This window comes from Culex pipiens, chromosome 3 (assembly GCF_016801865.2).
Source record: "Culex pipiens pallens isolate TS chromosome 3, TS_CPP_V2, whole genome shotgun sequence".
NCBI classification, from domain to species: Eukaryota; Metazoa; Arthropoda; class Insecta; order Diptera; family Culicidae; genus Culex; species Culex pipiens.
Window position 1 is genome coordinate 63,860,514 of NC_068939.1, and position 27,903 is coordinate 63,888,416.

General features: G+C 36.1%; 1 protein-coding gene across 4 annotated transcripts in view; it reads left to right on the forward strand.

Annotated features, from left to right (window-relative positions):
- Positions 1 to 23,106, forward strand: part of LOC120418520 (serine-rich adhesin for platelets) — a 55,297-nt gene extending 32,191 nt beyond the window's left edge. The window contains exons 3-7 of one of the 4 annotated variants that reach the window (XM_052709592.1): positions 3,417 to 3,682; positions 11,231 to 13,836; positions 14,092 to 14,277; positions 14,479 to 14,631; positions 21,430 to 21,693. In XM_052709592.1, the coding sequence (XP_052565552.1) occupies positions 3,417 to 3,682; positions 11,231 to 13,836; positions 14,092 to 14,277; positions 14,479 to 14,631; positions 21,430 to 21,447 (3,229 nt within the window). In that variant the 3' untranslated portion in view covers positions 21,448 to 21,693. Of the gene's footprint in view, positions 1 to 3,416; positions 3,683 to 11,230; positions 13,837 to 14,091; positions 14,278 to 14,478; positions 14,632 to 21,429; positions 21,694 to 21,830 lie in introns of those variants that run through there. The other 3 variants (XM_039580956.2, XM_052709591.1, XM_052709593.1) reach the window with 3 other exon arrangements.
- The last annotated feature ends 4,797 nt before the right edge of the window (positions 23,107 to 27,903 follow it).

The following is a 27,903-nucleotide window of genomic DNA, read 5'->3' on the forward strand; positions in this document are numbered from 1 at the left end:
CGATTTTGTCCGGATCTATGTCTTTGGATTCGCCTTCAGGTTCTTTAAGTCTTTTTTGAATTTCATCCGGTTTGGTGCAGTACTTCAAAAGTTATGATAGAAAAACTGTTCTGGTTGATACAAAAAAGGGTCATTATTTACATAATTTGAAAGCTCCGGCGGATAGCTGTCGGAACTTTCCGCTCAGTGCACGCACACAAACGCTGCAGTGCTTTCAAATGGTTCATTAAATTTATCATAGATGGCAGCTCTCAGATGTTTAGTGTCTTTACTAAGTAAGCGTTAGCCAAAGCTTTCGTAGTGTGTGGTTGCAAGGTTTTTAGGAGGAAGGCAGCAACCACCTTCTGGTGGATTAGGTAACGTTTTTTTTCTATAGATTAAGCTAAATTTTATTTTTTCCGGAAACTTAAATATCGTATAAAATCCAATCGTTGTTCGTTCTGAATAAAAAAAAATGAAAAACTTTGTTACGTTTTGTAAACATGAAAAATGTATTGAAGAATCAAAACAGTAAATAAAAGAAATGTTGATTTAAGTTATTGCAAATATGTTTAAAGAATTAGTCTCTTCGAACATTTCGCATAATGTAAGTTGTAAAACATGGAATCTAATCAACCTGAATTTTTCATTGAAAATAAACAAAAACAGTTAAATACTGAAAATTGGATACATCAGCATTGATCAAAAAAATCAATATCAAAATTTACAAATTTTAGAAGGGAACTTATTTTTTTAAAGTCTATGTCTATATATTTTTCTAAATTCTTTAAAGTCATGTTAAGCGCTCTTTGTTTTTAATTAAAATAAAATTATGAATAAAATGTTATACTCAGTTAGCTTTAACTTTCTGCCATTTCCAGTTGAAATTAAGTATCAAAAACTATACATTTGCCAGTTTTAAAATTGGCATTGAAATTAAAAGTATTTGTAAGTTTTCGGTTGTTTTTCAAAGGCTATTACACTCAACCCCCGGTGGTTGGTCACTTTTTCGTTTGACACTTTTTAGTTTGTACCCCGTTGGTTTGACAAAGTCAAACTAAAAAGTGACGAACTGTCACTTTTTACACGGCGCTCACGCACACTATCAAAACAAACGTTTGGTAGTGTGTGTGAGCTCCGTGTAAAAGGGGTGTCAAACTAAAAAGTGATCCCGTTCGTTTGACAACAGTTGCTGTCAAACCATCGGGGTTTGAGTGTATTTGTTTATGTTTCTACTCTGAATCAAAATAATAAGTGCTATGCCATTTTGAAAGTATTTTTTAGGAGTTTGTTGTTGAGTTTCTTTTTTTCCGAAAATTGTGAATAATTTGTTGTTTTTTTTTAATTTGTTTAGATTTTTTTCGATGGTTGATATTAACTTTTTTTTTATAATTAAAAAGAGTTTTTTGTTTAAAATCATTATTTCGATAAGAAATACCTATTTTTTGAGATTATGGAAAAGTCGAGAAAAAGTCTGAAATTTGAAAATGGGATTTGAGTGGTCACCCTGTTTATTTTACACAACTCAAAATGTAAATAATAGCTGGCCTACCAGTACTTTTAGAAAATCGTCGCCCGTGTGCTATCTACTTTTCTCCTAGAAGATTTCGCCCGTCTTCAAGTCGATGTTCTGCAGGCACTTATGGGCACAATGACTAAGTTTTAGCAATTATTTTTAAGCAATCATGTTTTGCATTTTAAATTCAACCAGACGTTTAACTATTACCCAACATCAGCTCCAGGTCGTCATCAAATTCCAGATCGGAATTGAATTTTGATAAACTTTGACAAACAACAAAAGCGTTCACATTTACGGCGAGTGGATCACGAAACCGGAACGATTTTTAAACCACACGGGACATGAATCATGGCGCTGCTGTCGTGTGTCTTTGCTCGAAACCGTTTTGGACGTGCTTGATAGATTTTTGAACTTCGATCAAGTTAGGATGAACAAGACGAACACAAAACTCCGGGGGCAGGGTCGATTACCTCACATTTACGGCTTAATTGGCGCTGCACCTTGGGTGAAGGTTCATTTTTATGTGAGTGCTTTTTTTTGTAGGAGATGTTTAGAGACATCCGTGAAACGTAATTGCAATTATAGCTTTGTTGGGGGTTTAAACGCCTCAAATGGGTTGAACGATGCACGTTTTCTGAAAATTTTCTAATCTGATTTGCTCGCATTGGATCGGCTTAATTGAAACCGAAACACGGTTTTAAATGTGCATAAAGTTTAAGCTGGAGAATTCCAAGGGGGTGTTCTCATAAATGTTTCATGATGCTTTTTAGTTTATAGCTACAATAGGTGTAATGGTTTTCCCATCATAAAGTGATATATAAAGCTTCATCACGTGATTAAACATAATTTATCGAACATGAACTGTGAATTTCTCTTTTTCTTATTTCGCACCAAACCGGTAAATTTGAAATGTTTTTCTAAATAAAACATTTTTTGGTGATATTAAATTCAATTCAGTTGAATAATGCAATTAATAGTATAAATATCATTCGATTACCCTTCAATTGATTCTTGAAGTTGCATAATTTATCCCTTTTTATTACTGTTATTAAGTATACGATTTCAGTAGTCACAATAATAAAATTGGGTTTCATAAATAAAATGGGATATTTCTTATAAATAAACTTTGCAAGTTTTTTCTTGTATTTTTAACCATTTACTATTTGCTAAAATTTTGAGAAAAAAGAAGGTTTTGGTATTTTTGCTGTGTAATTGCACCACCGTTATGAAGCTATGCTAGTTGACCACCACAAAAACAAAAAACAAAACAAAAGCAACTCTAATAAATCAGTGCTTCCCGCCGTCGTTGGCGGTGGCTGCTCTGGCCAGGTGTTATTACGGTTTCAACACTTTCCGGCCACTAGTTTGCATACTAATGCGCACTAATCTCGTTTTCATGCGATCGATTTTAGCTGGAGCAGCTATAACTAGAGGTCTCTCTCCTAGTCTGGTGGTGAAAAGTACCGAACTGTAAAGCCACCGCCGTAACCTTAACCCTTGAGTGCTGAGTTTGAATTAAATCAAATTATGAAATCGGAGCCTTTGGAACGGTATGTCCACGCATCTCTCTTTCCCTGTTGATTCTGTACGATGTGATCCGTTCTCAGAATCCTCTCTGCGGTGAACACGGCGCAGTTGGGCTGGCCGCTTTTATTTTTTACAATATAACAAAAGTTTAAGTGGCCCCTCAAGGGTTGATGGTTCTGAAAAAAAAACCTAACTTTGCCATGCCTGGCTGCGGGAGCGCAGCTATTCCGTTTTCCACAACAGTTGTCTTCTCGGCTTCGTGGTGGCGTAAAGGCCCAGAATTCTGCACGCCAACTTTGGACATTCCATTGTGTGCTTCGAGTATCTTTTCTAAACCGATTTTTCCTCTTCTCTCTCTCTCTCTCCCACATTCTTGCAACAACATCTGCAGCGACACGGAACGATTGGATGATGAAGTGGAGGAAATTTTAAAACAATGGAAGTCATCCAGCACATTCCCTTCGTCAGATGGCGCCACCACCTCCAGCAGCAGCAGCAATAGTGTCGTTCCGACGGCAGGGTCAGCTTCCAACAGCTTTGGCTTTGGCGGCAGCACTAATCACCATCATCATCAGCATCTCTACGGCAACAGCAGCAGCAGTAGTGGTGGCAACGGCTACGCCAACAACAACAACAGTTTCAACAGTGACAGCAAAGGTGAGTTGGCATTTTTTTGTTGTTCTATAAAAGTTGCGGTTGGCCCTCTGGTCCAGTTGGCACCGTGATGGATGTGGTGGCCTAATTTCGTGGTTTGATCCAGATTTTGAATTGAACGCGGTGGTTGTTTAACCTTCGGGTATCTTTGTACTTTGTACCTATGCAACGGAGAGACTGGGCAGCGAATGTGCAAGAAGCTGCCAGAAATCCAACAATCGATGGGTTAATTAACGTTCTGACTAAAATCTCACTTTGTTTTGCGTTTTGACATGACTTTGTTAGCTGAATTAGTCTATCTTTTAGTTGACCCAAACAAATTGTTAGTATTGATTTTGAAATTTTTAAGTTTCATTGAGATTTAATTGATGAGTTGACTAAACCTAATCGGTTCTGGAATTCGCAAAAGGTCCACTATTTCAATTAGTTTTAATCAATCTTTAAGACAGTTTTAGCAGCTAAAAGTTTGTTTTTTTTTACATGCCGAGATGGTGGCAAAAGACGGAATTTAAGGATTTTAAGAATTTAAACTAAAGAATTTTAATCAAGGAAATTATAAATTTTAGGAATTTGAGAAATTCTACGAACTTATAAGTACCGTAAACCGGGGTGACTTTGATAGGATTTCAATTTGTTTTTTGAATATTTTCCAATAGGTAATGTTTTTATCAAGATTATTATTTTTAAAACATGTACTGGGGTAGGCCACACAAAGTCCATACACTATTTTGGAAAAAAGTTGTTTCAATAGTGTTTAGAAAAAGAGTTAAGTTAAAAATTCTTAGCTTAAATTCCGGGGTGACTTTGATAGTCGTAGTTTTTCTTGTTAAATCATATTTAAGATGTTCAAACTTTATTTGTACGTTAAATCGTTAAATGTATCATCACTAAAGTAGCTGATATAGTTTTTGGGAAAAAAATCAATGTTTATAATTAAATTTATAAACTTATTAACAAAACACACATAAATTTTAGGTAAAATTGTTAAAAAGTCGGAATTTTGTCTGCAATTTGTTAAAACTAGTTTTGTTTATAAAATTATCGATTTATATTGCATTTTATACTGAATTCGAAGCACGAATCACAAGTTTTCACATTTGGTATAAAATTTGTTCTACTGAAAATGCCTATAAATCTGAAGATTTTTTTAAATTGTTTTTCAAAAACACATATTATTTGTTATTTTCAAACTTATTTAACCTTCTCCTAGTGGAAAATTTTCCACAGAATCCGAAAATGTATTCCGCTTTCCGATTCAAAATCATGTTCATTGAGAAAATTATGACACTTTGAGAAGTTCAAAATAATGACTTTCATCAACATTTTCTTAACTGTAGTAAACCATCTTTTTTAACTTTTCAAAATTTTATGAAATGTTCTTTTTGAGGTACTTTGAACACTTCTCTACCACGGTCAGTATGATTCTAAACCATTCCGTACGTATTTTAATTGTACTTTTCATTTTGCGGCGTATTTTAATTGTACTTTTCACCCCGGCTATCAAAGTCACCCCGTTTTACGGTATAATAGGAGTTTTTTAAGAAACTTAAGGATTTTTTGGAATTTAAGGAATTAAAGGAGTTTTAGGAGTTTAAGGTTTTTTTATGGATTTTAGGAACATTAGGAATTTTAAGAGTTTTAAGAATTTTAGGTATTTTAGAAATTCGTATTTAATTAAAAAAATTGTTAAGATTTTTTGAACCTGAATTTTATAAATGTTATGAATTTTCAGATTTTTTTTTTGAATTTCACGAATTTATAGAATTTTATGAATTGTAGGTGGGTAATTCTCTACCAACTCACACGAAATCGGGAAAAGTTGCCCCGACCCCTCTTCGATTTGCGTGAAACTTTGTCCTAAGGGGTAACTTTTGTCCCTGATCACGAATCCGAGGTCCGTTTTTTGATATCTCGTGACGGAGGGGCGGTACGACCCCTTCCATTTTTGAACATGCGAAAAAAGAGGTGTTTTTCAATAATTTGCAGCCTGAAACGGTGATGAGATAGAAATTTGGTGTCAAAGGGACTTTTATGTAAAATTAGACGCCCGATTTGATGGCGTATTCAGAATTCCGAAAAAACGTATTTTTCATCGAAAAAAACACTAAAAAAGTTTTAAAAAATCTCCCATTTTCCGTTACTCGACTGTAAAAATTTTTGGAACATGTCATTTTATGGGAAATTTAATGTACTTTTCGAATCTACATTGACCCAGAAGGGTCATTTTTTCGTTTAGAACAAAATTTTTCATTTTAAAATTTCGTGTTTTTTCTAACTTTGCAGGGTTATTTTTTAGAGTGTAACAATGTTCTACAAAGTTGTAGAGCAGACAATTACAAAAATTTTGGTATATAGACATCAGGGGTTTGCTTATAAACATCAAGAGTTATCGCGATTTTACGAAAAAAAAGTTTTGAAAAAGTTACTTTTTGCGTTTCTCTTTGTTTCGTCGTCCGTGTCTGTCGCGGGTGACCATGAACGGCCATGATCGATGACGACCAACTTTTTCAAAACTTTTTTTCGTAAAATCGCGATAACTCGTGATGTTTATAAGCAAACCCCTTATGTCTATATATCAAAATTTTTGTAATTGTCTGCTCTACAACTTTGTAGAACACTGTTACACTCTAAAAAATAACCCTGCATAGTTAGAAAAAACACGAAATTTTAAAATGAAAAATTTTGTTCTAAATGAAAAAATGACCCTTCTGGGTCAATGTAGATTCGAAAAGTACATTAAATTTCCCATAAAATGACATGTTCCAAAAATTTTTACAGTCGAGTAACGGAAAATGGGAGATTTTTTAAAACTTTTTTAGTGTTTTTTTCGATGAAAAATACGTTTTTTCGGAATTCTGAATACGCCATCAAATCGGGCGTCTAATTTTACATAAAAGTCCCTTTGACACCAAATTTCTATCTCATCACCGTTTCAGGCTGCAAATTATTGAAAAACACCTCTTTTTTCGCATGTTCAAAAATGGAAGGGGTCGTACCGCCCCTCCGTCACGAGATATCAAAAAACGGACCTCGGATTCGTGATCAGGGACAAAAGTTACCCCTTAGGACAAAGTTTCACGCAAATCGAAGAGGGGTCGGGGCAACTGCTGTGTGAGTTGGCGGAGAATTACCCAGGTATTTTTAGGAATTTTATGAATTTTCTGAAGATTAAGAATTTTATAAATTTTATGAATTGGGTAAATGCGTAAATGTTATGAGTTTAATAAATGATTTGAATTTTATTAATTAATTGAATTTTAGATTTTTTTTTTATTTTTTTAGAATTTTTAGAATTTGATGAATTTTATGAATTCTATGATTTGTTTGAATCATAAGAATTTTATGAATTTCACGGGATTCGAACTGACGACCTTTGGATTGTGAGTCCAACTGACTACCAGTGACTCCACCGAGACAGGACCCAAGGAGACGACCCCTCCACCTGGACTGAGCTAACGACCTAACCTCTAGGTTAGACCGGGGCCAACATATACTTCCCCGTCCGACGGAAGGCGTGATCAGACTATTTTATGAATTTTGGAAATTTTATAAATTTAATGAATTTTGATAAATTTTATGAATTTGATAAATTTTATATTTTTTTAAATAAGATGATTTTTTTTAACTTTTTAGAAATTAAAAAAATAAAATTTTATTTTTTTTTTCATAATTTTTAGAGTTTTTGTAATTTTATGATTTTTGGGAATTTAATTATTAAAAAAAAATGAATTTTGGGAGTAAAATAATTTTTATTTTATTCTATGAATTTTAAAAATGTAATGATTTTTTTAGAGTTTTATGTAAATTAGAATTTATTAGAATTTTAAGTTTTTTTTAAATTTAGGAATTTTATATATTTTATATATTTTTTTGATTTGATAAATTTTAAGAATTCTTAGAATTTTAGGAATTTTAGGTATTTAAAAGGGTGCACAGCAACCAAGGAAGTTGTTGTCTTCTTACTCCAAAATTGTCAAACTTACGGACCCAATCCTGCAAGAATCTGATTATAAAAATTCTATAAATTTTATAAATTTTATAAATTTTATAAATTTTATAAATTTTATAAATTTTATAAATTTTATAAATTTTATAAATTTTATAAATTTTATAAATTTTATAAATTTTATAAATTTTATAAATTTTATAAATTTTATAAATTTTATAAATTTTATAAATTTTATAAATTTTATAAATTTTATAAATTTAATAAATTTAATAAATTTAATAAATTTTATAAATTTTATAAATTTTATAAATTTTATAAATTTTATAAATTTTATAAATTTTATAAATTTTATAAATTTTATAAATTTTATAAATTTTATAAATTTTATAAATTTTATAAATTTTATAAATTTTATAAATTTTATAAATTTTATAAATTTCATAAATTTTATAAATTTTATAAATTTTATAAATTTTATAAATTTTATAAATTTTATAAATTTTATAAATTTTATAAATTTTATAAATTTTATAAATTTGTTGAATTTTATAAGTTTTATAAGTTTTATAAATTTTATAAATTTTATAATTTTTATAAATTTTATAAATTTTATAAATGTTATAAATTTTATAAATTTTATAAATTTTATAAATTTTATAAATTTTATAAATTTTATAAATTTTATAAATTTTATAAATTTTATAAATTTTATAAATTTTATAAATTTTATAAATTTTATAAATTTTATAAATTTTATAAATTTTATAAATTTTATAAATTTTATAAATTTTATAAATTTTATAAATTTTATAAATTTTATAAATTTTATAAATTTTATAAATTTTATAAATTTTATAAATTTTATAAATTTTATAAATTTTATAAATTTTATAAATTTTATAAATTTTATAAATTTTATAAATTTTATAAATTTTATAAATTTTATAAATTTTATAAATTTTATAAATTTTATAAATTTTATAAATTTTATAAATTTTATTATTTTATAAATTTTATAAATTTTATAAGTTTTATAAATTTTATAAATTTTATAAATTTTTTAATTTTTTTAAATTTTATTAATTTTATACATTTTATAACCTTAAGAAATTTTGGGACCATCCATAAACCACGTGGACAATTTAGGGGGGGGGGGGGGGTATGGCGATTGTCCACGCTCCATACAAAAAAGATTTTTTTTTGTATGGACAATTGTCCACGAAGGGGGGGGGGGGGGGGGTTTGAGATTCCCTAAAAAGTGTCCACGTGGTTTATGGATGGTCCCTTTTAGAAATTTTAGAAATTTTAGAAATTTTAGAAATTTAATAAATTGAATAAATTTATAAATTTTATAAATTTTAGAAATTTTAAAATATTTAGAAATTCTAGAAATTTTAGAAATTTTAGAAATTTTAGAAATTTTATAAGTTATATCAATTTTATAAATTTTGGATTTTTTTTAAGAATTCTATGTTAAGAATTTTAGGAATTTTAGGAATTTTTTTTTGAAATATATTAACTTATCTTTTTGAAATTTTAGGAATTTAAGAAACTTTGAGAATGCTAGAAACTCCAAGAGTTTAAGTAATATTATGGATTTTAGGAATTTTAAGAATTTTTGGGTATTTTAGGTATTTTACAATTTTAGGAATTTGAGGAACTTGAGGAATTTTAGGAACTTTAAGAATTTTTTGAATTTCAATGCTTTTAAAATTTGAAGGAATTTTTTTTTTAAACTTAAGAAATTTGAGAAATTGCAGGAATTTTATTATTTTTATGAATTTTATAAATGTTATAAATTTAATGAATTTTATATATTTTGTGAATTTTATAATTTTATGGATTTTTTTTTAATTTTTAAAGTTGAGTTTTTAAATGTTAAATTTCGCAAGCAACTTCAACAAGCGTTTCATAAATGTATCAAAGATGATTATGGGACTACGTACAAGAAGTAAAACAATAAAAAGTCAATTATCTGAAATTCGCACTTACTTGTTTCTCTCAAGGCGCACTAAACATTCAATTTAAACTCACAAACAATAACGTTTCCCCAGAAATTCTGGGTGTTAATTATTATTCTGGAATTATTTACTACCCAAGCATGGGAGAGCTCGAAAGTGTCTTAATTGACCAAAAATCAGCACTAATTCAACGCAATTTGCAACGTGTGCGTTTTGTCTACTTTTCAGCATCCCCTTTTTTCGTACCTCGTAGTTGTGCAATCTTGTCGTATGTCGCTTGGTTTTCGCAAAACGATAATTTTTCAAAGAATTGAGAGCCTAGTTAAACATATTGAGTAAAATTACTTTCTATATTATATTTCTTGAATCAAAATGAGTTGTCATGAAACTTTCTGCACCAGCCAAAAGAAGCCTCTGATCGACAAACCACTACTCTCCAGCAATTTTTTAATCGTTTTGGGAAGGAAGGAAGGCCGGCCACTTTCAGTGAATGTCGTTCGTTGTGCGTTGCTCTTTTTTTAAATAAAAATAATAATTGTCATTGTCGTTTGGCGTGCGGCGGCAGTTCGACCGACGTGTGTAAGTTAAGTTGAAGTACCAGTTTTGCCTACTCACATACTTGGCCCGCGAGTAGTCGCAAAATGTGTGGTGGGAGCTTTAATCTGCCCACAGCAGCAGCTATAAGCAGCTTGGAGGCTGAGGCTGCGAGATTTTTGCACGCGTTCAATGCTAAGATGCAAGGAATGGAATAAACAAAAATCCTTCCGCGAACGATCTCTGCCAGCTGGTGAGCTGTGCGTTGAGATGAGCTTGATCAGGAATAAAGATTTGTTTAGTTTCACCATTACTTAGGAACAAACAAAAAACTGTATTGATACAGTTATTTTGTAATTGACTCACAAAGAATCAAATGCAAGAAACGCACTTCCGGCACTCAACACATGAACTGATAAGGAAAATACAAGTTGCGATTCCGTTCAGGTTGCGACACTAATTGGCAGTGCCTTTTTCATTCGAGAGCTGTCTTTCTTTTCAATCGAATACTACAACAACGTGTCCCGTTTGCTGGCTTGTTTGTGTCGGATGCACCAAGTTTGAGATTTGAAGCCAGTTGCGTCGACTTCTCTTTTGGTAATGTTTATTTTTTTAAGGGTGAATATTATTTTTGGCAAATAAGACAAAAATGGGGATTTATTTTGATGCAAAAAAGGCAAAGTTTTCCTAATTTTTATGCCATTTTTTCACTATTGCCCGATACTTTGATTTTTCCTTAGTGTCGTGATGGAAACAAGGGCGTCTATAAAAGGCGCTTAAAATGAACATTCAGCAACAACAAAAAATCTAAACGCCCTATTCCCAGCTTCACGCGGAGCATAACTGACTCATCGATGCACATCGATTATTTATGCACGTGCAAAACTCCGCTGCAGCTCGCGTTGCAAACGTGGCGCCGAGGTCTGGCGTTGGCGGCTTGTTTCATGCAGTTTGTGGAATGTGATTGGAACCAGTGTTTCTTTGCGCCCCTTTGCCTGTAATTATGTCTGCGCGCACTTTGGCAAATTCGACCAGTTGCATAACTCCAGTTGTTACTACACGGCACTTACAATGTACCTTTTGCTTGTCTCTCTCTGTGTTTTACAGGCTTAAAATACATCGACACACGAACGTTTACGCGGCCAAAGAAAAAACTGGACTCGACGTTCAACGCGTCGAGCAACGTGTCCGCCGAGCTGGTTCCCGGAACGCACCACGAGCACACCATCAAAATGTCCTCGCCGCTGTTGAACCTGCAGATTGGCGGTCCCGTCACGCTGTCCCCGACGCCGACGTCGGCCAACTCCAGCGCGAGTCACCTGATGCAGAAGAGCTGGCTGAACGACGTGTCGCCGCCCGGTTCGATCATGTCGTCGATGGAGTTCTCCGTCAACGAGAAGCTGGGCAGCAGTTTGATTACGAGCGGGGACTTTACCAACGTGAGCTATCTGCTCAATGGGGCAAATGGCGTCTCCGGGGGGGACGAATCGGCGCTGAACAGTCACAGCAGTTACGACGGGTACCGGCTGGCGGACGTGATAAAGGACCGCAAGTTTCTGGAGAATCTGTCGTCCTGCTTTGACGAGAACACGATGACGAAGGACTGTGCCATCTCGAGGACGGACTTGAACGGCATCGAGGAGGGGTCCGGGTTTAGTACGATGCAGAGTTCACTGGAGAGTGTGACCGCCAAGGGTGGGATTACGTCGAGTGGGGATGCGACGATGGTGCTTGAGAGTGGGAAGGCTGATGCGACGTTCGAGTTGGAACCGGTGGCGGTGGCGCCGGCGGTGGTTGTCCGGGAGCGGTTGAACGGGACGTTCGAGAGGAGGCGTAACTTTGACACTTACCGTAAGCCAAAATCTAGTCTGAACAGTACATTTGACGCGCTGCCGAAGGTGGACGCCGACGAGCCGATTCCGGTGGTCAACAAGACGTTCGATGCCGGTACGGATGGGGACAACCTGTTGGATGCTACGTTTGGAGTAGCGGTGGCGACGGACAACTGCAACGGAACGTTCTCGTTGAACAGGACGGCTAGGGTGAACGGAGGTGCGGAGAAGCAGCTGAACCAGACGTACGAGTACTGTGAAAAAGCTTCACCGGCGGTTGCCGACCGAACGTTCGAGGCGCGCCGAAACGGGACGTTTGTGGAGGACGTGGGAAGTCCGGCCAACCGAACTCCAAACGGAACGTTTGAGTTACCGGCGGAGGACCGGCTGGGTGAAGCCTTAGAGCTGGTCCAGTCGACTCCGTTCGTGCAAGTGCCTAGGGCGAAGCGAGTCAGCGGAATCAGCGAGTACGAAGTAAACTGTTCACCGATAGCAGTCGCGCCCCGCCTCTCCCAAGCGGTACGACGAAGTCGCAACCTGGAACAGGACATGGCCGCCAGCGTGAGCCACCTGGAGACGGACGACTTTGACGTCGAGTTCCGCAAACTTCCAATCACCCCCAACGCAAAGACTGAAAGCGGCGGCTCGCACCTGCTGGACAACAACGAGAAGCGCATCTCGCTGCAGCACTTTGAAGAGTTCGAAAAGTCCATCATGGAGAGCGAACACAACGGGCTGGACTTTGACGAGATGCTCAACTCGCTGACGTCGGACGTGCGGCGAGCGACGGACAGCAGCGTCAAGCTGCGCCAATCGCTGGACAATATCAAGAAGCGCCACTCGCGCATCAACACCGAAAAGCAGCAGCAGGAGGAACACCGCAAGCGGGGGACGACCGAGCTGAACGACTCGACGACACCAACGACGGCGTCACCCCTGGACAATAAGCTGGCGGACTCGATGATTCGCAGCATGTCGTCTTCGGGCGGCAGTGAAAGACTGTTAAACCGTAGAAGTAGGTACAACGACGATGTCCACCTGACATTGTCGCCGCAGCAGCAACTGCAAAAGAGCGTAACCGAGCAGCAGCAGGAAGTGGAAACGAACGAATCGAATCGAACGGCGACGGAAAGCAACGCGAATCCAGCTCCTACTGCACCAGAGGTAGGAGGTAGCGATAAGAAGAATCGGGACCGATTCAAGACGATTCGAATCAGCAAACGGCGCGAAGAGGGCATGGTCGTCGTTGAACCAGGCGATGACGATGGCTTTGCGGCCGCCGAATCGGCTGCCCTTCCGGTGGAGGAAGAGCTGCCCGGTTCGCCGCAGGTCGTACCGATCGCCAGTGCCTTTGGCCGTGTGGACTACAATTCGCCGAAAGAGAGTCGACTGGCGGCGGAGCAGAACAAGACTGAGGAAGCGGCGGTCTTCAAGCGACCGCAGCTCGTGGGAGGCATTCCCAAGGCGGAGAGCAAGATCCGATCGCTGTCCAAGCCACGGAGCTATTACGGCGCAACGCCTTCGGCCGGTGGCTTCGGCTTGAGGCCCAAAGACCTGTCGCTTCCCCTCTCCGCCAAGTCGAGCTCAACGGACAATCTGGAGAACGACCGGCCCAACTACCAGCAGCCGCCGCCGCCGGGCCGACTGTCCCTGGGCGGGAAGCTCGGTGGCAGTGGCGGCGTGGGTCTCAACAGCCGTGGACCGGCAGTACAATCGAACCTCAAGTCGCCGATGGGAACCAAGTCAAAGTCTCACCACAATCTGTACTTTAACCAATCAGGCAGCAGCCTGGGAGGTTCCAACAGCAGCCTCCACAGGATTCCCGCCGGTTCGCTCGGTCTGTCCGCACAAAAACTGTCGCACAACAATAGCAACACGGAGGTACGTACCGTCCCAAAACGGGACAGCATGACCAGCATGAATTAACCCACTTGTGTTTGCGCGCGCATCTCTTCATGTATGTGTTTAGTTAGTCTCAGAATCATACAACAGCGTTCATCAAACCATCCGATCATCCCATCCCATCCATCCTCTATGACTAACAAACCCCCCTTCCTCAACTCAACAAACCCTTCTGCAACAACACCGCGCCGAGATCGAGTGTGTGTGTGTGTGCTAATATTCCCGTTTTTGTAGCTGAAAAATAACACTTCCAAGCTGCAGCTGCAGCTGCTGCGAGGGCCTCGGGCCAGCTCGCTGGTGCGTCCCGTTGCCGCGTCCATGCAAAGCCCCGTCCCGGAGCTGACCTCGCCCCCCAATGGGTGCTACGAGCCGCCGAGCGCGTCCCTGCTCAACAACAGTATTACCAACGCGAACTCGAGTGTATGTTTCTGGTTTAATTTTAGCTTAGTTTTGTTTTAAGGATTATTTTGGCATTAATTAGAAAAAAAAACTCGTTTCGTTAACTGCTAGCTTTATTTGTCTAGTTTAAGTTGTCTTTGTTTCAAAATTAATTCAACTTCCTAGCTTTGATTCCAGTAACCGGATAATAACCTCTCTTTGTAAATTTCCCCACCCACACAGCTATCGGGTGTGCAGATGCGGGCACCGAAGGCCGGCGGTGTCGCTGCTGCCGCGGCCTCCCGACTGGGAGGGCTAGTACGGCCCTCGTCCGGCTACTTTAGCTACAGCAGTTCGCACAAGAAGGTCGTCGACTCGGACACCGAATCAATCAATGTGAGTACTGGGAGGTTGTAATCGTCAGCTATCATCAACTCGACATTTTCGGAGCTGATGTCAGTAAACGCTTCAGTTTCGTCAAGGTATGGAGCATGCTCTAATCGATGGAATTGAATTTTATTGGATTTTTTTTGCAGATAAATAAAATTGTAAATTTCGAGTATAAATGCTATAACATTATCTTAAACAACCATGCGCACCCACGTGTATCTGTGAGGGTAGAAAAAAATATGGGGGTGTGCAAGGTTTTCTAACGTGATTCCATAGCATTTACTGAAAATATGCCCATTTTAAGCCTAATAAGCGGTCGTGTTTGAATGATGCTGGATAATCTGGAGTGTTCCTTGACATTTAGGGTAGGGTAGTCATCAATGAGACACTTTTGGTTTTTAATTTTCAACGATTTTTCTAATTTTTTCAACAGCATGTTTTAATGCGCTTTTGGTTGCATTTTCTTTCTTTTAGTGTGTTCTAACATTGACCAAAATATGAGATCGATCCGACATCTACAGCCAGAGTTATTCAACTGTCTCATTGTAGACGCACTTGGCAGGAACAATGAGACAGCTGGGGAACAATGAGACACTTTACGAAAATCAATACTTTTCTAATAAAACATCATGTTTTTGTATTGTTCCATTACAGGTGACTTGCCTTGAACATTCTAGAGCAATTTTGCCGATATGAAACTTTAATTAACAAAAGTTATACTAAAAAGTATTTAAATTTTGTAAAATCCATATATTTACTCCAAATAACTTTGTATGTTTGGTTAAATGAAGTTAAAACTCTATAAATATGCAAAAAATCACTTTCAATTCATGTTTTGAAAGATTTACATGGATTTTTAAATGTTTTATGAAGAAAAATCAAAGTGTCTCATTGTTACCCATGGGCTGAAAAGAGTGGGGAACAATGAGACAGCCCTGGATTCTGGGTATATTCTAAATTTTGGTCAAATCTAATGAAAGGACATTGTAGCCCAACTCAATCCCTATGGAACGTCGATAGAAATTTGAAGAAATATTAGTTTTGGTGTAAATGGCAGCCTACGAGCGAAAAAGTATTTTTTGTCCATAATTTACTTTTACACCCCAGAATCAAACATTTATGAATAACTTTTCAAGGGAGCGTCCATAACCAAAGCCACTATTATTGCAGACGTGTATCCAGTAGATACACCTTTCCCTCAAATATGAGCCTGATTGGTTGAAATTACGACTTGTGAGAGCCATTTTATCATTGTTCCCCGTGTCTCATTGATGACTACTCTACCCTACTAAAACCAAGTTCACCAACGAGTAGCGCAACTTTTTGTGAACATTTCTGTTTATTTTCACTTTTATTCAAAATTATGTTATTCCTTTTACAAGCATATATTTCAAAAATGCATTCTAATCAGTCGGGATGCATTAGGCCACGCCCATTTTCCTGTTTTCAGCTTAGTTCTTTTTTTCTTCCAGCGCTCTTTTGCTTTTGCTGCTTGGTGCTGCCAAAATTGATGAAATTTTAAGCGAACACTCACGAAAAGTAGCATTTATAGAGAAAATTTCCAGGCATCGCTGGCTCACTCCAACAGGCGCTGCTGGTGGTGTTGGTGGCCATCCTTTGTTCTTTCTCTCGCTCAGCCTTCGATTGGAATGGGTCGGCAAAATTCAAACGTCAAAAGACTTGGCGCGTTTGTTTTTTTGATAGCGCTTGCTAATTATTTACATGTTTCGGGATTATTTTTCAAGTGAGTGACTGACTAATGTGCAAAAAAACATGTTGCCGGTAGTTGGAAGCAATTTTATATCTAAAGCGCTTTGAAATGGTTAGCGCAAGTGAAAAAATATTGATGGCGACTTTCGTTAAGCAGTCAACCTCTCATCTTGCGTGTGGATGTGTGTGCCACCAAAGTGATGAAAAATGGTCTTGCAAAATAGAAATTATGATCAAAAGTGCATCAAATTTGATCTTATTGGCCAGTAAATGGCATAAATTTGCGTGCTTACTCAAGGCGGTGCTGTTGCTGGTAAGTTTATAGCCTAAATAGTATTTTCGGAGCTCTAATCGAGCTTGATGCTCGATTAAAGCTCCGAAAATACTATTTAGACTCTTCATCACTAGCGTGCACAGGGTGGGGCAACATGGGGCAGTTGCCCCACCATCCTCAGAAATTTGTTCTAAAATTGCCAAGGGGGTGTCCATAAACGACGAAATTATCAAAACGCTCATATTGTTGCCCCACCTTCCTTGAGGATCTGGGCACGCTAGTGCTCTTCATATGACGAAAATAGGTGTTTGATTAGAAAGGGTATCCAAATTTACAATTTTATTTATTGGCAGTAAATCCAATAAAATTCAATGGAGCACCCGCAGTCGCCCAGTTTTTGACAGTTCGCTCCATAAGAAATACAAAAAAGCAAAAACTGCTCGAATGGAAATGCTCCATTCTGTGGATTGGAGCATGTTCAGCGAGCCCAAATCTACCATACATTTTCGAAACTAAAGCGTTTACTGACATCAACTTTATAAATGTCGAGTTGTGTTATTGATCAAATTCATTTACATTGATATTGTGCTCAATTGAATATCCTTAATTCGTTTAAAAAATAAACACAAATTTACAAACAAACAGTTCTCCAGTTTCTAGCCACTTGATATTTAGGGTAAAATAAATTATTTTTGATAAAAAAAGTCCTCTTTTTTAATGTGTTTTTAAAAAACCAAGAAAATTCTCACAACATAGGACATTTACTAACATTTCCTATATTTAAAATTTAAAAAAAATTGAGCATGAGCATGAGCATGGTTGACTGCCAATGAGCTGCTACTCCGTTATTGACGGATCAGCTGAAGTTACACAATGAACCAACAGATGAGTAGTGGGAGCTAATCATCCTCACTGTATAACCCCTGAAGATCTCTGCTTTAAGTCAATACCGGCGCCCCCCCAAGGAGATGCAGTTCAACAAAGGTAGGAATGTTAGTCCGATAGTTGAAGTTGCAGACTCATCAGATACAGAGTTTGTCGCTCTATACCTGTTGACACCGCATGAGACCGTTGAATCCACAGCATCTCCTTCAAGCATCACGGGAAGTGGGGGAATTGTGTTAGTAGGGGAAGGAAAGGGAAGGTCAGGATTCATCTTGGTAGATGATATGACCAGAAAGTGAAACATGATCATTGCCTTCGGAGCTACGACGCTATGCGAAGGACTTATTATCGCGTATATTTTTACTTCTTACCGCCGGCGTGCCATCCGAGCAACGATGCTTTGGGATGGGCTTTCAAATCGAAATGAAATTTGAATCAACGCATTATTCGGTGACGTACAATTTAAAATAGATTCGGATTCATTATTGGTAGTAATATGACCAGAAAGTGAAACATAATCGTTGCCTTCCGAGCTTCGACGCTATGAGAAAGACTTAATTATATACTCAATCCCGTAATTTTTTACTTCTTACCGTCGGTGTGCCTTCCGAGCAACGTAGCTAAAGGAAGGGCTTTCAAAACAAAATGTTGAACAAAATTTTTGTGGTGCTGTTCAAAATATGTTTTGACTAGTGCAACATGATTGTTTCTGTTGATTAAACTTCTTCTATTAAAATTTTGATGTTTATGGATAATATTTTGTTTTGTTCCCTAATTTTTCGGAGCAATTTTCAAGCGAGACTTAAAAATTTGCAACAGCCTAAACTAAATAAATGCAAATTTAAATATATTTAAAAAAGAAACAAGAAAAACAGCAAACGGGAAAACTTTAGTTTTTCATGGAACAAAAGTTCCTCAAAATGACCTCCTAAACACGGGAAAAATAAAAACCTTCGAAAAAAATTTTTTACGTTACACGGTTCAAATTAGTAGAGTAAACCGAGGCAAGAGTATACCCAAGCCTTTTCTGGCCTTAAGGCTAGTACGCTGATCGGAAGGAAAGGGGTCAAGAAATGGCTTTACGAACAGCAGAACAAAGGAGAGGGAGCGATTTCTTGGGGCTTTTCTTCACCCTCTCTGGTTTGCTTTCGCTGCCGCCGCTGCCCATTTGAAATTTTTCTTGACCGATTCCTTCCGAAGTGCATACACCGCTTTAATTGCAATGAAAATTTCCAATATGTGGCTGGTGAATGCTATTTGTGCGTAGAAAAATAAGTTTAAAAATAATTTCCATTCTATTTTTGCGGGCAAAAATCATTTTTACTCTACTTTGTTAGTAAATTTTATGTTTGAAATACAAGGTTTACAAAACCTAAGATTAACCCAATCAAAAAACTTACTATGCAGCTTGATTACTGTGTTAATTCCAAGTAAAATCGTGTAAAGATATTTCACTGAATTGTTTTTGAAAATGCACTACAACCTTAAATTTCCCATAAAATGTTATGTAGAGAAAAAATAAAAGTTCCTTAAGTTGGTTGATTCATAACAAAAACATTTTAAAACGATGAAAAAATAACATCCTTGCAAAAAACATCATTTTTTTAAACAAACTACCCTAAATATGACGGTTTTCAAAAATGGAAATTATTAAAACTTTGAACTACTTGTCAAAAATACCCTATTAATCAATTATTTTTTTATCGTGAAATTTGTTGCATGTATATACAAATAGGTAAAATAGTTCACTAGCAAATTATGATATCCACCCGGTCTTGGGGCAAGAGTGCGCATTTGTGATTTTTACAGATTTTGCCTATATCTTAACCAGATATATTTTTTGGAAAAGTCAAGTAAAACTTTTTGAAGACAATTGATATAGAGCAATTCCAGCTCAAATCAGGAATTTTTCTGGTACTTTTGTACCCGACCCTCTCCGATTTCAATGAAACTTTGTAGACATGTTATCCTGGGCCTATATAAGCCATTTTTGTGTATATGGAGCCAATAGTACTCGAAAATAACATTTGAGAAGGGCGTAAGGTATTTAAATATTTTTGTATTTTGTAATTTAAAAATAACTGTATCTCGAAGCCGTTGCATCGTATCAAAAAGTGGTCAAAGACAAACTTGTAGGAAATTGGCGGGCTTTCTGAAAAAAATACACTGATACAAAAATACACGCCACATCAATGACATTTTTTGATTTTTAAGTCTTAAACTTAAATTTTAAGGTGATGTCACGATTTTTTTTCGTTCAAAATTTTTGAGGAAATAGCTTAAAATGTTATAGCGGTTTTAAAAATAAAAGTGCTGAAAAAACGGTTTTTTTTTTGTGGTTTTTGGCAATTTCTATATGACAGACTTGGGTTTTCAGTCTCATCAATATTTTACCGGAAAGCTCGTCCAATTTCCCATAAGTTTGCCTTTGACAGCTTTTTGATTTATATCGTTTTTATATATACGTAGGCAAATTTACTGTCCTGGTTTCTACCACACTGAAAAAAATGTTCTATTTTCAGTTATTAGCAATGCAATTAAGCTTATATCTGTAAGCCCTTACATCCAATTGAAATGCTGTCCAAGACAAACTTATGGGAAATTGGACGAGCTTTCCGGTAAAAATATTTACGAGACTGAAAAACCAAGTCTGTCATATAGAAATTGCCAAAAACCACCAAAAAACCTGTTTTTTCAACATTTTTATTTTTAAAACCGCTGTATATCTTTCCAAGGATTGAACATAGAACAATGGTCAATATGGAGACTTTTATGTAAAATTGTCTGGAAAATCGATCCCCACTGCTGATTTTTTTAAATTTTAAAGTTTGGACCAATTTTCAAAAAAAAAACAGTTTTAGTAAATGATTTTTATATTTTTTTAGGAGAGACATACCATCACATATGTGGAACTTAATTTCAAAAAGAGAGAATCGTACGGTCCTGCCTCTAGCGGTGGAGAGCTGCAACAATTAGACAAGATTTTCTGCCAGATGGGATCGAGGGGTTTCAAAACTGTGTAAAACATTAAGATTTCAAAATCTATACCCCTCGTATATTGCTGCCCGGTGAAACTCTGGTATAAACCTGTCAAAACACAATCAAAGTAATCCATGGATGAAACTGGGACAGTCAATCAAAACGATTGACAAAATAAATAAAAAATGGTTGGATATGGAATAATCCTTAAATTTCTTTCGATATAATGCCGTTCAAATCATTTAAGTTTATTAAACCTACTTATAAGTTTTCCATATTGGTTTCACGCAAGTATAAATCTAACAAAATTTGTGGAGTTGCTTCTAATGTTTTTGGTGATTGGTCATTGGACATGTACTATAGACAGTCGTGTTTCTTCAAGCAGCTTGACGGGGTCAGCAACTTTTTCTATGTGATTTAAAGGAAGCTTCTACAGTAAGATTTCAGTAATATTACTTGCTGAAATGTTTTAGTTGAAAATACCTCTCAGCTGCGATTAAATAATACAATTTTTCGCATCCGTAAACAGAGCTTGATTGTTTACGTTTGGTTTCTGTCTATCTGGTATAGTGACATTTCTTTGGTCAAAGGATGCCATGACAATGTCGTGGACAAAATCCTTATTATACCACTAGACAAATCTTTCCGGGCCCACTTTTTGAGAGAGAATTTGTACGGAGTTCCACGTATGTGATACCATCCTGCATTTTTCGTCAGTCTTTTGGTAACATTTTAAGCTATTTCCTCAAAAATTTTGAACGAAAAAAAATCGTGACATCACCTTAAAATTTAAATTTTAGACTTAAAAATCAAAAAATCTCATTGATGTTAAATTGCTTGAAGCTAAAGTCTTGGCCACTCCTGATGAAAAAGAAATAAAAAAAGAGATTCAAACATTTTAGGCATAACTTTTGTATCAAAATCTAATTAAACATGAATCTCACCTTTCTTTTTAGCGCACCTCCAAACGATAAACAATCTCAACTATTTGATGGAATCTTTTTGAATTTTATTACTTTCACGATTCATAAAAAACATGGTAAAACGTGCGAATAAACCAGTGACCATCAGTAACATTAAATTAAACAGAATCACATGCCTTTTTAAATCTAATAACCTTATACTGCCAGTAACTCAATATCAATCAAGAAGGTGAAATGTTAAATCTATTTGTTCTTTGTTGAATGGATTAATTTCTCGTTTGATATCAAATTAAAAAAATACTTTCAGTAAAATAAATTGTTCCATAGCCTTTTAATGTATTCCCCGCTTCTTTCGAGCTTATCATCCATTTAATCTAACCATCTTACCCTTTTTTTATCTTTCCACGCTAATCTTCCACACACTAAACTCGCAGAGCCTCTCATCGTCATCGGCTAGCTCTAGGGGAAGCTTGTATCGCGTAGATAGTCAAACCATAGCTAACAATGTACAAACCGGCGGAACCGCGCCCAGCGTCGAGGACATCAGCTTCGGCCTCAAGGCCAGCCTAATCGAACCAAACCGAACGACGGGACTGAAGGCACCCACAGCAACGGCGCCGAAACCTTCCGGACTGCGGCCACCGTCGCAGCTGCGACCGCCCACCGCTCGGAGCGGACTTCCGCGGCCAACCAGCTACGTGCGGAGATAAACCGCGTCGTCGTCGTCGTCGTAAGTTTATGTTTTTAGTTTTCTTTTTTGTTTTGCTTTCCCCGGGCGCGACTAAATTGTACATTCTGGAAAGAGAAAAAAGGTTCTTCGAGAAACTTACGCAGGGTTTTTTTTAAAACTAGCCTTTTTGTAGCCAATTATGTCGATTTACTCTCTTTCAATTGTGAATTTAAATGTGCGCATTGGAAGCCTTATTTAAAAAATGTTACATATTTCATACAATTTTAAACGCGCGCTCTTTAAAATTTCGCAGCTCTTCACGACAAGAGATTAACTTTTGTTTTAATAGCTTTTGTTTTCGTTTCGACAAACAGGGACATTTTTAAATTTGTTGCGTTTTCAATCAAGTGCTCTTTTGAACAACCCCTTTTTTGCCTCCGTGTAACACGTGACACGCCTCACGATCGAATAGTTTTTTTTTAGTTGTTTTTAAAAGCAAAGTTTATATTTAACAAAATCCTGTGTTTAAAACGCCTACGCCTTAACCGAACCATTAAATGTTTCATTAATTGCCATTCTGATCTACTACACTGTAAGTAACACTCGTTTGTTAAATGAAGTAAAAAAAAAGAAGAAGCAAGATCGTGTTCTTGTCTTTCGCGGTAACCATTATTGCATTTCGTATTCTTTTTCCTCTTTCGAACCTATCCTTAGTCGTAGATCAAAAAACAAACAAAAAAACAACACTCGATTCGTCTTAGTCTTAGTCTATGTGATACAAGTGTAAGCAAGCTCTCCTCGGTTCAAAATTTTACTCGTTATTCTTACCATTAAATATCGCGTCTGTAAATCGCCTGTTAGATTTTAAGTTTACAAAAGTATCGATCCGAATCCGACCCCCCCTTGTATTATGTTTGAGAAAGTCGCACACGCGCAAAGACTCGATAATTCCTCTACAATACATATGCATACTGAAATTACTACATAGGAATTGAACAAAAAAAAAACGAGAAGTTAAAAGACTTACGAACAAACAAATACTGTTAGATCGTTGCTGGAATGAATAGAAGAGAGCGAAACAAAAATCACGTTATACCACATCTAACCATTACGAAACAAATATTAAAGCAAAACACTCGTAGTTAAGGCCGGAAACAATTTAGAAAAAGATTCTCTCAGCGAAAGCAGCCGGTTCGCATATCCGCTCACTATTTGAAACGGAATAGTAAAAAAAGGATGTGCAACCGCTGGAATCGTTTCGTTGAAGACAAATGTAACCCCAAATATAAAAGAACAAACATTGGAAGCTATCATATACAACACACAACTTGCGCTATCGTTGGATCGTTTCGGTCTGTACATATAAATATATATCTTGATAAAGAAATATATATATATTTATACAACTAATATTATCAACAACAACAAAAAAAAACCTGCTGAAATCGTTTGTTTGAATGTGTTTGGTGGTAATCTCACATCCATGATGAAGTTTTAAATTCGCGAAAAACGGATTCGTTGAACGGAACCCACGTTTCATAGAATCATCAGGGGGGAGGAAGAAGACGTGGACATACCGTACAAAACGCTTCGAGTTCTTTATAGATATAATGGTGTATGGTGCGTAGTGTTGTTCGTTGCAGAAGGCTTCTGGACATAAACCAGTTATCGAATGCTGCTCGCTAACTGGGCTGATCGAAAATTTACCAGGGGATCGTTAATGCTAAATGTTTCAAAATTGAAATTGTAAAATTAAAGTAGTATCTTTTTGCATCTACTGACCCCTCGATCATTTTGCTTTGTTGTTGTTTTTTTTACCGTTTGGCTGGTTTTAAACTGGGCTACAAATCCGTTAGCAAGCGCCCAGCTAAAATGCAACCCAGTGAACGATCGCCTAGTTATCGAGCAAGTTCTGTACAGTATTTGTTCGGTAACTGGGCTGAGAACGTAGCCCAGTCACCGAATGCTGCTCGCTAACTGGGCTGAACGAAAAATAACGAGGGGAACACCGATGCATAATATTTTCCTGATGAAATATAAAAATAAAAGTTAATCAAATTTATTTACGATGTTTACTTTTCATATGTCTTAAATTGTGACTTGAAATGAAATAAAAGTTTGAAAAAAGTTTTTATTATTTATTGAACATGCTTTTGCATCCATTAACCCCTCGGTCATTTCGGTTTGTTTTGGTTTTTTGACGTTTGTCTGCTTTTTAACTGGGCTACGGCCCAGTTATCGAGCGCCCAGTTAAAAAGCAGCCCAGTTAAACAACGCCCAGTTACCGAACAACTACTGTATTAGCAAAAATCCAGATATATACAGCAGTTCCATATGAAAGTTAAAGAAAAAAAAATAAAAGTTCTCCGATCGGGCTCAAAATTTTTCTGGGGGTTCCTTGGCCAAAATAATTAGACCCGTATTTTTTTGTTTTGCCATTAGGGTGGCCTACGCCGTGTTAGGGTGGTCCGAAAAATGGCCATTTTCGTCGATTTTCACAAAAACCACTTTTTTCAAAAAATCATAACTTCGCTCCATTTCAACCGATTTTAGCTGTCTAGGGCGCAAATGAAAGATGATAAGTTGGACTTTCAAGAAAAAATAATGTGGAGTTTCAAAAATCTAGCCTAACATTTGAAAAAGTCTTATGAAAACATCAAATGCCGTTTTGACGGTGTCTGGACCAAAGAGCCTATATCTGAAAATATTTTTAACGGATTCCTCGAACAATTTTACATAATATATCAAAAATTGGGTGAGGTTCATTAACAGGATTCAGAGATATGATTTTTTGAAAATAAAATCCGGGTTTTTCGACGCGCCGCGCGCGAAAACGAGAAATTGACGAAATCGGCAAAAAATCACCTTTTTTCACTAAAACTGCGATAACTAAAAAATTTCAGCGATGACCTATAGATGTTAGGGTACCAAAATTTTCGTAATTGAAATACGCAACTTTTGGTACCCTAACATTTATAGGTCATCGCTGAAATTTTCGAGTTATCGCAGTTTTAGTGAATAAAGTTGATTTTTTGCCGATTTCGTCAATCTCCCGTTTTCGCGCGCGGCGCGTCGAAAAACCCGGATTTTATTTTCAAAAAATCATATCTCTGAATCCTGTTAATGAACCTCGCCCAATTTTTGATATGTTAAAAAATTGTTATAAAATTGTCCGAGGAATCCGTTAAAAATATTTTCAGATATAGGCTCTTTGGTCCAGACACCGTCAAAACGGCATTTGATGTTTTCATTAGACTTTTTCAAATGTTAGGCTATATTTTTGAAACTCCACATTATTTTTTCTTGGAAGTCCAACTTATCATCTTTCATTTGCACCCTAGACAGCTAAAATCGGTTGGAATGGAGCGAAGTTATGATTTTTTGAAAAAAGTGGTTTTTGTGAAAATCGACGAAAATGGCCATTTTTCGGACCACCCTAACACGACGTAGGCCACCCTAATGGCCAAACAAAAAAATACGGGTCTAATTATTTTGGCCAAGGAACCCCCAGAACAATTTTGAGCCAAATCGAAGCACTTTTATTTTTTTTCTTTAACTTTCATATGGAACTGCTGTATATATATGACCTTAACTCTCTCTAGTTTGTCATTTCTTGAATAAAATGCAATTAAAAAGCAACCTAGTCGTTAAAAAAGGAGTGAGCTTGGTTGCTGATATTTATCAATAGTTAGACATTTTTTAACTTAAAATTTATTCTTTAAAAAAATGATCAAAAATGAATATTGGTATTAAGATTTTCTACGATTCTTTGCTATTTCCAAGCAAATTCTTAAAAATTGTTTTTTTTTTGGTTTTCCGGAACTTTAACTCAAAACTAGAGCTGGGACTTCGGATATCCGGATAATTTGCAGAATTAATAATTCTATTAGAAAATGAACTAACTTATACAAGCCAGCTTTGTCACACGACTGTGGGGTGACATAAAGATGAAAATAAATAATTTTACAGGTTTTCAAAAAACCTCTAATTTTGTATCACATTATTAATGGCCGAATACTAGTATCCGAAAAACTATCTGATCCGTTGCATTTTTATTTTTAAATCTATTTTGGTTTCATCAAATCTTTTTATCCAAATTATTTTCAGTTCCGATACGATTTTCGTAAATCTCTTTTGATTTGGTTTGATTAAAAAGATGATATCTGATTTAATATAGAAAAAATGTGAATTATCCGGATATCCGAAGTGCCAGCTCTATTCAAAACATACAAATAGTTAAAATATACTTACATAAATTATGAAATATTCTAAAAGAAGCCAAAATTAGTTATTCTATTTAAAATATTTTGAATAATAGGTAAAATTTGTTTATGCCTAAGTTTTTTGCCCGAATTTTAATGCCGAATTTTGTAGCGGGTGTAGGGACACTTCGCATAGACGCCCTTGCTCCCACTAGCGGAATGAAACGACGGGAAATGCAAACCAGATACTGCGAAGTAACAAAATCTACAAAATTTTGAAATATAAACTTTTGCTCTTAATGAGAAAATTACCCTTCTGGGTAATTGCAGATTCGAAAAGAATATTAAATATCCATTCTAATGGCATGTTTCTAGATGTTTGAAAGAATAGTTACGCACAATTTCGGATGTTTCAAAACTAATTTTGTTTTTTTTTTCGATGAAATAGTAGTTTATGCAACAAGTTCCAAAAATAAGATTTTTTCAGCACGAGTCGTACATTTATCCAACGAAGTTTATCGAGTTGGAAAAAATACGACGAGTGTAAAAAAAGTCAACATTTTTTGCAATTCCAAAAAACGCTGTTTGAATGGAATTTTATGTCAAATATTGAAAAATATTACGTTTCGAGACTAGTGCTGAAAAATTCAACCCATTACAGTGCTAAATAGCAGAACTTAACAGTACTGGTATTGAGAGGAATTTATTTTTTCTTTGTCCGAGAATGACAGGAAAAGAGTGGGGAGACTTGATCCTCGGGGACACTTAATCCCAAGCGAAATTGACTGAAACTCATTGTAGAAATAAGAAAAAATTAAAAAAATCTGCATGAGTTACACACATATTTCTAAAAAGTGCTGTAAAAAACCTCCAAGAGATCTCTTTTCTTTGTTTTGATGTGTATACTGCCGTTCTACGCATAATTGTTCCATGTCAGTTTTGGACGATTTTGACTTTATGACATTTTTAGGTTTAGTTTGATATGTTCTTTAAGAAAAATACATAAAATCTGGTACTTTGTTCGGAAACTCATTAAAAACAACACTAAGTCTGTTTGTCCCATCGTTTAACTTCTACGCATAATTGTCCTACCAAGTATTTTCCCTTGCGGAATCATTAGTTTTACAAAGCATTGTGTCTTGTTGACTTTTTGTAAAGCAAGAGAATAACAAATAAGGGTGATAAACTGCTAACTGGGGCGATCAGGGACATATGGAGTGAATATGGACCCACGGGACAATTATGCGTAGAAACACAGAAATCGGTCGAAAAATTTCAATCGCGTTTTTCTCAGTTGCACTTTTTTGAACATGGGACAATTATGCGTAGAACGGCAGTAAATACAAAACAAGAAATCGACCTCGCGAACTTGATTTCTTTAGAGTCGCTGTTATTTTCATTTGTGTGCACTTCCACTCCCTTCCCTGTTTTTTTAGAGGACGGCAAGGCAAGATGAATTGTTTGCAATGGTAGGCCGGCCAACAGAAAGAAAAAAACATAGTCCATTAGATATCACGAGGAAAATGCCTTTATTTCAAATTTCCTATAATATTACACCAAAAACATTGATTGGAAAACGGATTAAAGTCAATTCGATACAGATTTTGTTAAGTTACATCATGATTAGATGCCTTC